Raw genomic sequence first — 17,548 nt, forward strand, 5'->3', positions numbered from 1 at the left:
CGGCGAACATAGAAATGAAAAAAGTTATAACTCCGCGTTATAATTCCACAGCGACCTTACGGCCTGTAAAATATAGCCAAATGGCGTAGGGCCACCCTGAGGCCACCGCAGAAACTCTGCGGCCGCCGCACGTTTCTGTCAATTCAGAGGGCGTACGGCCGCCGTATCCTCGCCGTAGAGCAAATGTGACTTAGGCCTAAATGAGCCAATAATTTGCCATGATAAGATAGTAGAAAACTCCAAGGTCCAATGTGCATCACACACACACACACACACACACACACACACACACACACACACACACACACACACACACACACACACACACACACACACACACACACACACACACACACACACACACACACACACACGATGGGAAATGGTTGAACACGAGAGTAAAGTGAAGCATAAGAAGAATAAGACGATAGCTTCTGTAGGGAAGTTGGGGAAGGTGGAAGAAAAATAAAATAAAAGAGGTTGTGGAGAACGAAGAAAGAGAAAGAGGACGAGGATGCATGAACATAAACACATGGAGGTGCAGAGGGGAATTGAAGAAGATTTTTGTATATTTCAAACAATATGTTGATCGCTGCCAAGTTGAGCTTTGTATAGAATGACAGTGTATTTGATACTTGCAATCAGAGAATAAAGCTCAACAATTATTTATAATAAATAAATAAAAACAAATGGTCAACCTGAAACTAGCTTTATATAATCTTCATAAAATGTGGTTATTTGGAAAGTGGAATCTCCAGTAAATCCTTACATCAAGCAGTCTAAAAGAGCATTCTTACATAATATACTACCATATGTCACAGAAGAATCTCCTTTTTTTTTCCTCCACTCCCCTCCATCCCCCACACATGGCAAAAATATACAAAAACGACGATGGAAGCAGAAAGTACAATGAAAAGTTTGTCGGAGGCAGGCAGTTTGGGCTGGAGGAAAAACAAACAACAGAAAAAAGTGTGTGTGTGTGTGTGTGTGTGTGTGTGTGTGTGTGTGTGTGTGTGTGTGTGTGTGTGTGTGTGTGTGTGTGTGTGTGTGTGTGTGTGTGTGTGTGTGTGTGTGTGTGTGTGTGTGTGTGTGTGTGTGTGTACACATTTGGCATGCACTATCAAGGCAGGATGTCAAGGTAAGACAATGGAAGAGCAGTGTGAGACAACAAATCACATCAGGCAGTAGGTGAGCCAGGCAGGTGGTAAAAAGCGCACCATGCACAGAGAACCCAGGCCTACCATCTTGCTCTTCACAAGGTTCTCGATGGCGCTGACCAGCTCAGCAGTAGTTGGTGTCTCCGAGCAGCTGGCACGAGGCGCGAGCAAGGAAGGGGGCTGTGCATGAGGGGGCCAAGGCATAGGGTTTTAAACCCTTGCGAGAGAACAGCCAGGCCGCACGCGGATGCAGCTCTCACAGCCTCTGCTATTTCCCCCCCATCTTTAACTCATCTGATTCTCAACAACTAAACTGCACTGAGATTTCCCACTACAGCAAGACTACACTCAATCTAAGCAGGAACATTTACCTGATGAAGGATTCAGTTCCACTTTACACACTTGCCATTAAGCAGGGGGTCTTGCAAAGCTCATGCTAAAACAAGGCCAAATAAATCAGACCGTCTCAGATTGCATATTTATATATTTTTGACAAGGAATTTTCCTTAATCATTATTACCTTGAGTTAATCATGCATTCATAACACTTTCCAAGAAAACTTTTAAACAATTATATGCCACTGTGTTAATGAGAATGGAAGACATAATTGTACATGTAAAGGGGGGCACAAAAAAAAAAAATCAGTAACAATAATAACAAAAAATTTATCAGCAAAAAATGTTTTGACCATTGATAGCAAATCACATCGAAAGAGCCTTGGATCCACAGATTCTGGGGCAAATAAACCAAAAAGGAATCCAGATCACAGCAAACAGTCTGGTGTCTGAAGTATATGGCATGATAATCAAGTAATTATGGATATACCTTGTGTGTGTGTGTGTGTTGTGGTTTACCATTTAGAATTTAGATTGAAAAACCAATAATAAAATGTTTCGTTGCTGTAACAACCAAATGGTATATTTCCACCAAATAGTAGCTTGATTGTATATTTTATTTAAGAGGCACCCGAGGCGAGGTTCACATAGCGACATGCAACCACCAACGGACCAAGAAAAAGCAGAGATTGCCGTGTTTAATAAAAAGAGGAATTTTGCCTTGCTCAATAAAACAAGAATCGAGGGCTAAGAGCAAGAGAATAAGACTCCGACAGGATAACTCAACGGGAGAGCACTTTTGTTAATTCATTTATTTTTTGTCTTCAAAGTCGAGGCTCATGGAGGAGCGAGAACATCGAACGGAATAGGAAGTCACAGAACAAAGTGAACAGCATAAAGAGAGAAAGGGGGTGGACACACAGTGTGGACAACAGTGGGGTTGAGGGACAAAATCGATGAAGATGAGGTATGGCACTACAGAAGGTGGAGTCATCAATAAAGAGATAGAGAGGAGGATTTTCTTGAGAGTCGGAGAGATCATTGATGAAAACCAGAAAAAGAACAGGGCCCAGAACAACACTGTCTAGAGGAACTCCAGCCTGGACAGGAAGAGGACATGAAAGGATGAAAGGTTGAGTGCCACACGTTGGCTCCGAGAGTAGACGAAGTGAGTGAGCCATGTGTGGAGTTGGCCGTGGATGCCATAGGTGGACAGTTTGGAAAGTAAGGCAGGATACCAGACTGTATCGAAAGCACGAGATATGTCCAGAGATGGCCCTGATCTCATGTCTTCACCAATGAGAGGACATTGGGACCATACTCTGTGCAGAGCATTGGTGCTGCTGTTGCAGTCTCCTTGGCTGTCGGGTACAATCCTTGACGGGTCGCCACTCCGACACAGGATATCAGCATGCTGGCACTCATTTTGCCGACCTCAGAAGGATGTCAGGTCGAGTTAACCCCACCTGGTATTAATTCAACAGCTGAGCGGGATTTGAACTCAGGACCCTAGGATCCAAAGCCCACCACCCTAACCATTAAGACCATTGAGAGATAGAGCCAAAAACGATATGTAGCAACACATCTCAAAAAGTTGTGGACGAGTTCTGACAAAACTAGGTGGATGAGTTAGTAAGGTGACAATAACAAGCCGATTCGATTTTGGTTCAAGTCTGGATCCAGATCCAGCCTATCAGTGAGATATAAAACGTAAACTATTCAGCCTGGTGGAGGTATGGGCGCTGCCGGGTGCCGTTCTAGTTCATTCATACAATTGCTATTCCATCAAACTTTGTCTCAAAGACTATTCTTTTTTTTTAAAGAAGAGTCTACTGCATTGGATATATGGCATAAATAAATATTTCATGGGCAGAGCAAAATCAAGAAAGGATATAAAGTTTGATTTAAAAAAAAAATTCAACTTTATATTCGTTCTCAGTTTTTATTACATTACTCTCGTATCACACAGACGGGTCGGTGCCCTTCCTCGACTCATTTGTTCCTCTTTTCTCTCACCCAAGTAACTGACTTCCACAGTGTGTCAAAATCACTCTCCTCTATAGGGGCTTCAAGATGGTTATTCCCCACCACCTCAGGTCATTCCCAATCCATGCTAATGATCTTTTCTAAACTCATTAAGCCTCCCCAAGCACAACCCTCCCTTTCAAGGTTTTTGTGTTTGCCCCCCCCCCCTCTTCCTCACCGTCGTTTTCATTTTTTGTTCCATTTCTGTTTTAGCCCCAGTTTTTCCCTTCCCCTTCTAGCTATGTTTGAGTTTACAACCAGCTGGTTCACCACATGTGTCCTTCTCCCCCTCCTTTGATCTCATTATTCGTTAAGCCCATTCTTCTATCAAGCATCCCTCTGTTGTGTCCCTCCACCCTGCTGTTGGTGTATCTCTTCCCCTTTCCACTACACTCTTTTTCCCCTTTCCACTGGTACAGCAACAATGTATATTTTAACAAAGAAAGACAAGTGTTGAAGGTTTACACAAAAAAAGCAGAAGAAGATGCAGTCATGCTGTGGAAAATCTGACAATCAAACATGAAAAACACAAATAAGGAACCAAATCGCACCTTGTCATCAGCAGACTCAGGTTGTAATAAATTATGTTGCTGAATCTGCATTGGTGGTGGTAATGGCAAAGCATCTGGACCCTCCTCCCCCTCCTCCTCTCCACAACTCTGCATGCCAGATGATGATGACTTGGACAATGTGCCGCTGCCCGAGCCGTCCCGCCGTACACGCTGGAGGAGGCAATGCAGAAAGCAACAATCAGAGTGTGGAGAAAATGGCATCAATGCGTCATTCGATCAAGCGCTTGCAGTGGGACCAACTGGAACTTTCTTGCTGCAACGTGGCACGCACGCATGAATCGGAATGCACGTGCGTGCGCACACACTGGATGTTAAGGGTTAAAAAGCATAAAATCTCCCACCTCATCTGGCATCTCCTCAAGAGGCATGGTTGAAAGGGAAGTGATGTTGCCTTCTTCAGAGTCACGGGGTGTGCCGAGATCGACACTTTTGCGTCCACTTTTCTTGTGTTTGGGTGCCGTGAGCTTCTTTGTGTGATGTGCGCTGGCCTCAGCTTTGCCGCTGCTGAGGCGGCGCACTGGGCTCGTGAGCCACTTGCGTAGCGTGTTGCCCGGCCTCTTTGGACCAGGAGAGCCCTGGTGAGGTGAGGTCAGTGGGTGAGTATGCAGTGTTCCTGTCGAAGGACTCGCATCGCTGCTGGACACCGCCAATGAGTCTGTAGGAAATGGGTGGATTGGAGTATGGTTGAATGAGATCGAGGGCATCAGGTTTTAATATCTGTCAATTGCTCACCATTAAGCAACACTACCAAAGGCAGTGTGTCCACTTGCGAAATTCATCACCAATGATTGATGGCCTCCATTACCATATGCAAGCCTCATTATCATTTGATAGTTTTTTTCACAAAAATGGTTCCACGAACAACCTGATACAGGGTTGTTTTTTTGGGGTGAGGGTGATGGGGGGTGTGGGGGGAAAGATCTTAACAATATTCAGTTTACCTTTGGGACATATTTCCCAGAATGAAATTGTTTGAAAAATAATTACCAACAATTGCTTTGCAACAGACGAAAGTGAAAATTTAATTTGCATCCCATTATGAAATCTCAAAAATGGTCGAGTCGGGGTATAATTATCAGATACGTTTGGATAACCGGTGTTTGTGAAAGTTCGTTGTACCACAACTCACAACAAGAAGGGAACTTTTGACGTTGTCAGATATGCCTCCGCCCACATGATTCCATCATCAGACATACTGTACTTCTATCAAGTTTGATTTAAATCCCTGAATCCAGATTTAATAGATTAAATAATTCTGGCTGCCAGATCATGTGCCAGAACAGGGTGAAATTTAAAACAAATATTCCCCGCGACTACTGGATCATAACTGTGACGTTTCACGTCGATTAATGAAGCAGTTCAAGAGAAATACTTTTTAAAAGATTTTTGTTCAATCCAATATGGCTGCCAAACCATGTGACTGATCAATTTTTCAATAACAAACTTGTATACCGATAGCTTGGGGAACATTTGTGAGAAGTTTCCCGTCGATCTAAAGGCCCGGTCACACCTTGACGTTTTAGCCAGCGATGGCAACGTGTTAAAATTTATGTAAAACGCTGGCTTACGTTGAACTTTTGATGTTTTTTTTTTAAAGATTCGGACGTATTCATAGCGACTTGGTCTTATGTATAACACATTGGTAACTACACAGAATGTTTCGTTGTGTTATAGATAACTTATACCAACGAATGCTGAACCTGTTGTCGGCCTACACAACCGATGCCCAACGATAGTCTAACTCAGGCATAGCGCGTTGCACGCATCGCCGACGATGTCGTGATGTAGCCTATTAAAAGGCTGACGCAAAACGATTCAAATCATAACTGCCGTAGAAATGGAAGGGTCAAAATCGCGGTCACACCTTGGCGATCTTGCCAGCGTATGCCGACGTAACAAAAAGTGTGTCTAAAACGTTGGGGCACGTCGAATACGGTATGAGTAAGTTTGGTATACGCGAGTAGAACGCTAAATACGCTATCATAAGTCGTAGTAAGTAGAGTACGTCAAGAAATTTTGAACATGTTCAAAATTTTACGACGTACTCGGCGTATGACACACGTTCCGCATGCGATGGGGATAAGTTTTACACACGATATGTGGACGCTTACACACGTCCACAAAGGCTACTTATAAGCTACTCATAAGTCGAAACACGTCGCGGTAATGTCTTTTTTACGCGAAACTTATTTCTAACTTATGTTTGACGTGCTTTGAACCAATTCTTTACGTAGTCCCAACACACATCGACGTATGTAGACGTATTCCAATGACGTCTTCCGGTCGACAAAAAAAATAAATGAACGTGTTTCTAGCTTACAACTGCCATATAAAGACGTGTTCCCAGCGGTTTTGGGAATTGGTATATAAAAATGCTGCTCATAAAAGGGGAACCCAACAGTGTTTTCGAGTCCTTTTTGAGTCGATGTCCATGTCAGCAGTAACAGTATCAGTATCAGTATTACTATTAGTATCAGTATTAGTATTAGTAGTAGTTTGTTCATGTTGGCATTAGTAGGTGGGTGTGAGGGGGAGGGTGTGGGTTATGATGGATCGTCCTTGCGTCCGCGTGTCCACGGGTAGGTTCATAGGCTGCCACTCAACGATTTAAATGGCTGCATCTCCACTATTGAAAGTAGACGTTTGCGCTCAACAATTGGATTTTTTTTTACACTCAACGACTTTTAAACGGTACCACTCAGCTAGTTTCATTGTTTACAATGAACGATTTAAATTGCTGTCACTCGCCTTTGTTTTTTTTTTTTTTTTTTTTTTTTTTGACGCTGGGGTTTTGAAATTTGAAACGTTTCTTCTGAACGTGTTAAAACGCTCAAACTCGACTATTTTAAATAGACGCTGCCGATGGACAATTCGAATCATAGCCAAGCTAGACATCGAAGTGTGAACATCCTCGTCATGCCGAAGAAAAGTTTGAAGAATGCTGCAAATAAGTGTCCTGGCCGTGGCCGTGGACGCTGACGCAAGGACGATCCATTATACCGACGTCTTTCAGCCTATGAGTAACATAAAAGTAACGTCTGTCGACGTGTGGCAACGATCGCGTAACGTGCCAACAACACGTTAATCATAGGTAGGAAATAAGTTTCGGGTACGCTAAACATTACCTCGGCGTGTCTCAACTTATGATTAACTTACAAGTAGCATGTGTTGACGTCTGTCAACGATCGCAGACCGTGCATACAACTTGTGGCCAGCGTATCGGAACGTGTGAGTCATACGCCGGCATACGTCGTGAAATTTCAAGCATGAAAAAATTTGAGGACAACCGAAAAGTACAACGTTTAAAGCCAACGTACAACGACGTATGGCAACGTACTATGACGTATGCCAGCGTGCTCTCAATGTTATCAAAACTTACCCATAACGTATTCAACGTGTGCCAGCATTTTAGAAAAAAAAATCAAAAATCGGCATACGTTGGCTAAAACGTCAAGGTGTGACCGGGCCTTAACGAGCTGAACTGGAGAAGGAGATTTTAATGGGTTTTAGGGTAAATCCAATATGGCTGCCAAACCATGTGAACTATGACATCATATGTGTGAATCTTTTTGTTCTCATGGTTAGGTCATTAGTGTAAAGTTTTGCCTCGATCTGTTGAGCCACTTCAGCAAAGACTTTTGAAGGTTTAAAAAAATATATATATATATGTATATATATATATATATATATATATATATATATATATATATATATATATATATATATATATATATATATATATATATATATATATATATATATATATATATATATATATATATATGGCTGCTGAATCACGTGCCTGATGACCGCATAAATTTTTTTTTTTTCTGTGGACCATTTTATCCTGAGATGTACCTCAAAAATGTTCATGCTGATCAGATGTAGTGTTCTACATATGCAATAATGACATCATGACGAAGGCACCTATGACGTCATAAAAAAAAACATGTCACTTGTTCCCCATGCAGAAGGCTTGCCGTTTGTCAAGCTTCAATTTTCTTTTTGGAGCAGTTTCAGATATACAGAGGTACAAAGTTTGTCCATTATTCCAACATGGCTGCCACACCAGGTGACCGATGACGTCATAATTATCATTAACATATTCTTCATGAGTAGTCGCACCTCTGGTGAAAATTTAGTCTCAATCTGACAAGCGGTTACGGAGAAAAACACAAGCTCTGTGTAGACAAACAGACAGATGCACAGACAAACAAACAGTCATTGTCGTGTATCCTTCACGTAGTTTACCTTCCTGATTAAGATAGCATGTTATCCGCTGCCATGCATTGTACTTTGCCATCAGAATAAAGATGGATTCATACAGATAAACATCAGCTTCATTCTACAAAAAACATATGCACAGTGCACTAAACGCAAACTAAAGAAGCACAGCTGAGTGTTGACCATTACGCGAGGTCTTCTAGCTTCACTGCCAGTGGCTTCTCTCGTTTTGGCTGCGTGTGACTTATCCCATTCTTCTTGTCGTTTTACAAAAAAAAACACTCAACTGCACAGATTGCACACCTTACTGTACTCAGTTCATTGTACCGTCCTCATGACGTGGCAATGTGATTTACCATGGAAGCTCTCCATTACGCTGATGTGTTGATTGGTTGTTATGCTGCGACTCATCACCGAAGGTACAGTTCAACACATCTAATTTGTTGTGCATATTCGTTAGAAAGGAGTGCCACTCCAACAAGTTATTGACGTCCATTCCCATTGGATCTAGAGCTGATGGTCTACACCTGCTCGATCGAGCCGTTCTGCCTGGAGTATGAGAGTCGTGCTTAATGAAAGAACAATGGCACAAGTAAAGCACTAATGTGAGCGAAATTAATTGCAGCGGAGAATGAATCATCAATATGTATTACACACTTGCACGGTGCATTACAAGGGTGAACTTTGCCATTTTGGGTTGGAGCATTGATGCTGCACAGGTGCCTTGATATCCATGTTCTCTCTCACTATTGCTGGAGAGGTGCAAACTCACGGAAGGTCAGTTGATGGCATGTCTACCTTCTCACTTCACCTGGAATTTTGTCCCATCCATATTAACCATCTTCTTTATTTGTATGCAACAGAAGGCTGCGGGGTAGCATCATTGGCTGAGGGTGTGACTGTGCCACTGATGGTTTGGGCAGGAATTTGTAAATTGTTCAAAGTGCCGGCAATAGCTTGACGACTCTTCGTGAAGAACACCGTGGGAATCTTTAACGCCCACCAACAAATTCTGGCAGACGGGAAGCCCAGTTCAATGTCCATCCGAGGCACAGCACACACCTTGATGAATCATCCTGCCTGTGAAACACCGGGATGACAGTTTATAGCCGAGTTGGGATTCAAATCCAGGCTAGACAACTTAGAGGCTGTCCATGCTGAATGCATCCGTACTGAGTCTCGCTAAGTGGATAAGTGCTGAGTGGATCTATGCTGAGTGGATCCAGATCCATGCTGAGTGGAGCTATGCACCGAATATTTTAAAACTTGATTTCCCTCTTGTTGCCGTCACTAATGTCTCATCTCATCTCCTCTTTTCTGCGATGCTGCTTGTTCTTTGTGTATTGGCGTTTTGATTGTTTTTGCCACACAATTTAATTTATAGTGTTCCTTGCTGGTCGTCATGCAGGAAAGTTGGTTGATGTATGTCTGCAGTCAAGACTGCGAGCAGATATCGACTTGTTTGCCCAAACATTTTTATGTTCTCCGGAACTCGTCGATTATAGTTTTGCCTCTGGTACAAAAATAAGAACAGAATACTGCAGCGGGACCAGGAATTTGTGTCTGGAACTACAGAGAAGCAGTAATAGGCCCAAATGCTTCCGCGGTGGAATTTAAAGTGAACATCGACGTACCTCGATTGTTGAAGAAACCTTCCATTTCAACACTACTCCGTGAGTGTGCGACACACAGGACACTGCACGGCACAAGGCCTTCCCCGGCTGGACTGCGGTCTGTAGTGCGCACCAAGCACCAGTCAGGGCGATCGGTCGGCCTCTCCAGAACTTCCACCGTTTGGCCACGTCGCACAGAAAGCTCTGCAGCGGAGTTTGCTGTGTGATCCTTGATGACGACCGTGAGTTCACAGCCACCTGAAAGCTTGTGGTGGGAAGGTGTGGGAAAAAGGAGAAACAGATGGGTTAGAAGAGAGAATGAAAACAGCAAATCGGTTTTCTCATTCCCATCTCAGCACGTAATTCATCGAATCCACATGAAGCCTGGGAGAGAGTCAACGAATGCTGCTGAAGAAATAGAATAAAAATTATTTGCGATAAAGGTGCGGTTGAGAAGATCTTTCAATTATCCGTATTTCCGAAAAGAAAAAACAATGAATTGGACACAACTCTCTTTCGTTCTCTTTCTCTTGGATGTTCATCCACCTGCTTGTTCGCGTCTGATTATATTTCCCCACCGCCCATCAGTATGTTACCATTCTTTGCTGAGTCGACTTGATTTCTCCATGAGCCTGCATTTGTAAAAAAACAAACATTGGTGTTTTGAAGAAGAAGATGAAAAATAGGAAAACAGGAAGGAATGGTGGTCTGACATCATAGTCGAGGGTGAAAAACTCCCTTTCCTGAAGGGTTACATGATGCACGAGTAAACCCTATCGACAGAAAATAATCCTGATGACTTCAACAAAAATAAAGAAATTAACAACCGGCACGTATAATCCCACATCTTACAAATAACTTCAAGTGTTTGTGCGTTCTTTTGCACGTTATTATTTCACAGCCGAACTGCAGCATCGAGAGGCCCAACATTTGGGGCGTAGGTCCTTCCGAATCTGGGGAAGGTTTAAAAGCAAGCACATGTCGACCTTGGCGTCTGTTTTGAGACCAAAGGCCGATATAAAGTGGATATTGTGATATGGGGTGAAGCGGCGCTGCTGCCGGCCCGCAGGTAAAAGGTAACCACCATGAGACCAATAACTCCATCGCTTATCAATGTCCAATACGTCCTAAAGCCACCGCCGGGAAAAGATCACCACCATGAGAGCAATAACTCCGTAAGTTTTCAATGCACATGTGCTGGAACAACAACGTAGTTTTATTCTCCGTGCAGCTCCAGGTACCCAGACGAGTATATAATAATCTAAAACAAGTAAATAGTTAATAACAAATCAAATAATGCTGCTTTTTTTTTCCTGATGAACCAAAATTGGATTTCTTTCCGATCTTCCACAACAAAATGTTTGTTACTATCCAGTATATCTACACTAATAAATGTCAATGTGTGTGTGTGTGTGTGTGTGTCCTCCATAACTCCAAAACTATAAAACTGAGCAGCCTGACACTTTACATGCATTCGAAGAAAACTCCAAGGAAGTGCAGAATGAAAATTGGGTGTTTGGGTAATTAAAACACTCCTTTTGAAGATAATTAAGGGCATTATTTAATTACATCCTTCAACTGACGATCCTCGGTCACCTCGCCGTCTGGGGTCTGAAGGTGGTTCCTGGGTAACCTTGTTGGGGTCTGAAGCCAGCATGTATTTTGGCCTACTCAACCATGCTTTGACTTGGAGCTATTAGGGTTATTGAATGGAACTTTGACACTTTCCTCACTCATATTATTGAATGCCTGTTCATCATAGCCAAGAATCGTGTACATCGCTTTTTTAAGTGGTTTGGTTTTCAAATTAGGAGCCTGGAGCAATTTCATGCATTACATGATACAATTTTCCACAATCTACTCTCATGGACTAATTAAAGTATATCATCAAAATATTATTTCGGTTTTGAGGATCGGATATCGTCTGGACCAAATAAGTGTTAAAATCTGTTGTAAAATCTGATAATTTAAAGAAATAATGAGTCTTGTAACTAAGCTGATATACCATTTACTTTAAGCAAGCAAGGCTATGTCCCTCCTCCATACATACACAAGAGAATGCGAAATTTCCGAAACATTAAACTTATCTTTTTCTACTGTTTGGAGAATTATATTGAGTGAACAAAAAATGTAGGAACGTGCCAAAATTAACCAGCTTCATTGAGCGAAATGATTGAATGCATTCACTGCTCGACCTCGCACTCTGTCCCCCTGAGGGATAGCCCATCCATAGCATCTGCCAGATCTGTGCCTGTATTTTCGGAGGTTTTGTGAGGTGCTCTGCAGGGTAACAGAGCAAATCTGGTGGAAAACGGACGTTTTTAAAAAAGTTAAAACGTTTGCGTGGACCCCGAACCGATGTACCATGTGAGGCGTGCACAGACGAGCAGACAAGATGGCAGATTATATCTGCAATGTTTATTTAACAGGAAGTTGAACTTCGTGATGTCTTCAGGGTTGTTCTGCATTAAGCTGCCACTCTTTTGTGGATAAAGACATTATTTGAACGAATTCATTTCATGTCATGAACTGCTCCGTGCGCGGTCAAGACCAGCTTTAAAGTTAAAGGTATCCTATATGATATGCAGCAACAGCCTGGCCAACCGTTCCTTATCAACCATTAAATTGGAGTGCTTGCATGAGTGCTTAAGCCACTTGCCGAACGCCTTACAGTCGATAGCGGGACCACGCCACGTCCTTCTGAACAAATCGTTCACTCACTGCGAACGATTTTGCCCACCACGTCATTCAGAGTAAGTGGTTTGTGCTCCATCGCCCTGAGCGAGGGGTTCGTGCTCCGCCACCCTGAGCGAGGGGTTCACGCTCCGCCACCCTGAGCGAGTGGTTCGCGCTCTGCCACCCTGAGTGAGTGGTTATGAAATAACACCCAATTTCTGAGCCGTTTGCCATATGAACGGGATTTTTAAATTACCAAGCCAAATTTTTTTCCATCCCTCACACACAGCTGTATATAAAGATCAATGTTTGTGAACATATCCCTGAAACGTCTCAATGAATGCAACATTGTTTTACTGTGAAAGCTACTCAAGGTTTCTTGGTTGTATGCAGTAAGTACTGCAGTCAGTAATCACACTGACTCCAACCTTCTGATTCCCCAAAAATTGCTGATATCAGCCAAGCATGAGTATGTGTGTGTTTGTGTGTGTGAGTGTGAGTGCGAGTGTGAGTGTGAGTGTGTCTGTGTTGTTCATAAAACATAATATATTCTCTCTGATAACTCCCCAACCCCCACCTCTCTCTCCCAATTTTGCTCTACCCCATCCCAATAGAGTACAGCACCCTCCTCCCACACTTCTCTCACTCTCCCCTCCCTTAATCTCTCTCTCTCCCTCTGTCTGTCTCTGTCTCTGGATACATTTGGGCGGTGTTTATGCCTGGATGGGATTTGTCTCCGGATGTGTCCGGGCAGATTTTGTCTCTGGACGTGTCCAGGTGGTGTTCATGTCCGGACGGGGGTTTGTCCAGCGCGTCTGGCCGGTGTTCGTCTCTGGACAGCTTGGCTCCAAATGTGTCCGGGCGGTGTTTGTCTCCAGACAGCTTGGCTCCGGAATTTATGTCTGGATGGGAGTTTGTCTCCGGACTTGCCCAGATAGGAGTTTGCCTCCGGAAGAAAGTTTGTCTTCGGATGCGTCTGGACAGTGTTTGTGTCCGGACGGCTTGGCTCCAGAGGTGTCAGGCGGGTTTTGTATCCGGACGTGTCCGGGCGGTGTTTATCGTACGACCGGTTAAAAATGGATTTTAGACATTATTTTGTTTCTAACTTCACTGTTATTCTATGCAGAATCATTTTGATGAAACAGCATGAATCGTATTTAACACTCCACCGCACGTCTGCCTTCCCTTCCTCTCACCTCACACTGTCTTCCCTTCGCTGACCCCTCCTTGCTCCCCTCCCTCCTCTCTCCTTATCCCTCTGCCTCTCTCTCTCCTTCTCCATAAATGTACATACATGTTCTTGCGTATGGCAGCTTGACTGCTGGGGGAGCTATCATTTCTTGGAAGCGCAGCTCTGCCGCTGATGATGTGCCCCTCTACCAGTACACTGGTACTCATTTCCCCGACCTCGTAAGGATGAACAGGCTGAGTCAACCCCACCTGGTGTTAATCTAGTGGCCAACAGGGCTCAAACTCAGGACGCTAAGATCCTAAGCCAGCCACTCCAACCACAAAGCCAACACCAGGCTTAATATTTCAACTTAATTTGCTAAAAATAAGAGAAATTATTGTTCTTTTTGCATACGTATTACCTACACATCTTGTTAAGTATTAAACATCTTGCAACAACATCTTAAGCAAATTGATTAAGAAAAAAACAGCAAAAGCAAATATATATATTTATTTCTCAGGTATGCGAGTGATGGCAGTGAATGTTGTGGCAATGTGCCAGACCCTACAATTCAAAACACCCAAGGAAACTAGTTTTAACAAGTCTGAAGACGACAATGGTTCACGAGCGGTATTTGACGATGTAGATTGTTTCAGAAGTCAAGGATGAGACAATGTGATAATTTTTGACCAAGTTATAATTAATTATAGTGGCTTTCAATCAACAGCTGCAAAATGTCAAAAACCCTGTTTCGTTCAACAACTTTCAAAATTTGACCTTTCCAGAACCTTTAAAGGTCACAAAACAATGTTGTGGACATTAAAATAAGGAAACAGGATACGTGCTATAGCTTATTGGAGTTAGTTCGTCGAAGAAGGTCGAAACCCAGTTCGATTCCCACAACTTTGAAAATTTGACCTTTGTGGCCTTTAAAGCTCAAAGGTCAAGAATTATGGCTTTTGGTGCAAAACTTCCTCTGGAACATTCCAGGAACAATATAACGTCATATAGGCTATATGGCATTTCATACTCCTCGGATTATCCATACTTTGATGAAATCAGCATAAAAACAAACTTGAAGGGGGAGCCACGGGCAAGGTGTTCGAGATAGAGAAAAATGGTTTCAAGACTTTCGGTGGGGAATGACCTCAAGATTATGCATAAAAAATATTGTCATCCGAGCTCTCAAAGTTTGGGCGGTCGAATGATTTTTATGTCAAAATTCGAAATTTTCCAAGTTTTTGACCTTGTGACCTTGACCTTGGGACGAAAATGAAAAATCTGGCAACGACAAGTTTTAGATAATTCATTTTGCTATTCAAATACCAAAGAACCCATTCCATTCAGTCAATTCCCTTGGAGAAGATAAATTTTTAATCCAACTACCCCCTAAAAATGGCTATTTTTTGGGACGTGGCTCCACCCACAATGGGCATAGCACACCCTCATCCAGGAAAACATAACTAGACATTGATATCGAACACATAACCAAGTTTGATCAAGATCGGATCATAGTCCACGGAGTTATGCTCTGGACAGACAGACACACAGAGACAGACACACAGACAGACAGACAGACACACAGACATAACGAATATAGTTGTCACTCTGGCTGGCACTCGTAAACCAACAATTCCATGACAAACCTGTCTTCCACTGAAGCCTGAACTGTTTGCCTAAAATGCAACATTTTCACACAACTTGTCTACTTGAATGTGTCTGAACCTTTGTAAGCGAAGTAACGTCGAGTCTGGTAAGCTTTTGGCACACCACCATCGAAGGTGTTGCGAGTTGAGGAAGGCTGGGGATATTATTTGGTTGCAGGTTCGTCCCTCATCTATTTGGTAAGGGAATTATTCACTGGCAGACTCCGGTACCACATTCACACCACAATGCGATTCCACGCCAAGGAATGGAAACCTTTTGAGCAGTGGCGAGTAGCTGTGTTTATCCGTATTCCCCTTCAGACAGGCAGGCAGTGGTCTTGTCAGACCTTCGTAGAACCACAAACTGGTCCAACACTTGGAAAATGTCTTTCAATCCTGACAAATCTCATACTTTCACTCTGTCTGTCTGAAAGGACTGTCTGATGAAGCTTCCCATATACTTACTTAACAATCCTCTTGAAGAAGTACGGTCACTCAAATGTTTGGACCTCACTATCAGCCATTTCTTGGGCAAACCACACCTGGAAGTTGGCCTCCAAAGTCAGTCGCTGACTGGGCATTCTCCATTGTGCAAACTCTTTCCATGATGCACCGGAACTTTTTTTCTCCCTACGACCCACAGCCTGATGGAGTACTGCCCTCCCCTCTGGACTGGCAACCCCGCCTTACACTTTGCTCAGCTTGATGCCCTCGGAAACCAAGGCATTCAAGATCATTGCATTGGAACCTCCTGTGAATAAGCTGAGTCTCTGGACCCATCACTTTCACATCACAGACAGGCCGGTGGTTTCTCAGTCTTCCACCGCCTTCTTTCTGGTCTTGAACAATGTCCATTCCTTGCTCAACTAACCTCCCTCCCAGGTTTCTGCAGGGTGCACACAGTCAGCCAGCAACACCCTTCGAGTGAAACTCCTGAAATCCACAATCACTGCTCACCTCCACTCATTTTTCCCCCTTCTCCCCACCTGTGGAATCAAAACCTTTTCAGTCTGTTTAACCCTGTCCTTCCCGTTTGGGCATCAAGACAGCTGTTCACCACATTATCAAGTTATCCCCCAGACAAAGTCATGATCTTTTCTACCTTTATTAACTCTCTCCAATCCCACCTCTTTCCAGGTTTCCCCTCACTCCCTCACCCTCCTCTGTTTTTTGTTTTTTCTCCATTTCTGCTACATCCCAAGTTTTCTTTCCACTCACGTGGTTTAGTGTTTGCACGTCTCCATATCCTGTTCACGACCCGTGTCTTCCTCACCCTCCGCTTGCTCGCATTCTTACTTGTGTCCTTTTTCCTCCCAGTCTCCCTCTATTTCGTCTTTACCTTGATGTTGGTACAGATATTCTCTCAGAGTTTGTACAGAGAGATACAACCAAGCAGGCAGAAAGAGAGTGAGAGAGACAGAGAGACAGAGAGAGAGAGAGAGAGATATATATATATATATATATATATATATATATATATATATATATATATATATATATATATATATATATATATATATATATATATATATATATATATATACAAACAGGCAGGCAGAAAGAGAGTGAGAGAGAGACAGAGACAGAGACAGAGACAGAGACAGAGACAGAGACAGAGACAGAGACAGAGACAGAGACAGAGACAGAGAGAGAGAGAGAGAGAGAGAGAGAGAGAGAGAGAGAGAGAGAGAGAGAGAGAGAGAGAGAGAGAGAGAGAGAGAGAGAGAGAGAGAGAGCGAGACAGCGCGAGCGAGAGAGAGAGAGAGAGAGAGAGAGAGAGAGAGAGAGAGAGAGAGAGAGAGAGAGAGAGAGAGAGAGAGAGAGAGAGAGAGAGAGAGAGAGAGAGAGAGAGAGAGAGAGAGAGAGAGAGAGAGAGAGAGAGACAGAGAGAGAGAGAGAGAGAGAGAGAGAGAGAGAGAGAGAGAGAGAGAGAGAGAGAGAGAGAGAGAGAGAGAGAGAGAGAGAGAGAGAGAGAGAGAGAGAGAGAGAGAGAGAGAGAGAGAGAGAGAGACAGAGAGAGAGAGAGAGAGAGAGAGAGAGAGAGAGAGAGAGAGAGAGAGAGAGAGAGAGAGAGAGAGAGAGAGAGAGAGAGAGAGAGAGAGAGAGAGAGAGAGAGAGAGAGAGAGAGA

General features: G+C 43.3%; 1 protein-coding gene across 4 annotated transcripts in view; it reads right to left on the reverse strand.

The window, feature by feature from the left end:
* LOC147029374 (triple functional domain protein-like) overlaps positions 1 to 17,548 on the reverse strand; it is a 497,357-nt gene that overhangs the window by 113,422 nt on the left and 366,387 nt on the right. For 3 of the 4 annotated variants that reach the window (XM_085872379.1, XM_085872378.1, XM_085872380.1), the window contains 4 exons: positions 9,948 to 10,191; positions 4,431 to 4,744; positions 4,069 to 4,239; positions 1,242 to 1,337 (listed from right to left, as the gene is read on the reverse strand). In XM_085872379.1, coding sequence (XP_085728505.1) covers positions 1,242 to 1,337; positions 4,069 to 4,239; positions 4,431 to 4,744; positions 9,948 to 10,191 — 825 coding nt within the window. The remainder of the gene's footprint in view (positions 1 to 1,241; positions 1,338 to 4,068; positions 4,240 to 4,430; positions 4,745 to 9,947; positions 10,192 to 17,548) is intronic. The other variant, XM_085872381.1, reaches the window with a different exon arrangement.

This window comes from Eptatretus burgeri, chromosome 3 (genome assembly GCF_056783735.1).
Source record: "Eptatretus burgeri isolate ZD-2024b chromosome 3, Ebu_testis_v1, whole genome shotgun sequence".
NCBI classification, from domain to species: domain Eukaryota; kingdom Metazoa; phylum Chordata; class Myxini; order Myxiniformes; family Myxinidae; genus Eptatretus; species Eptatretus burgeri.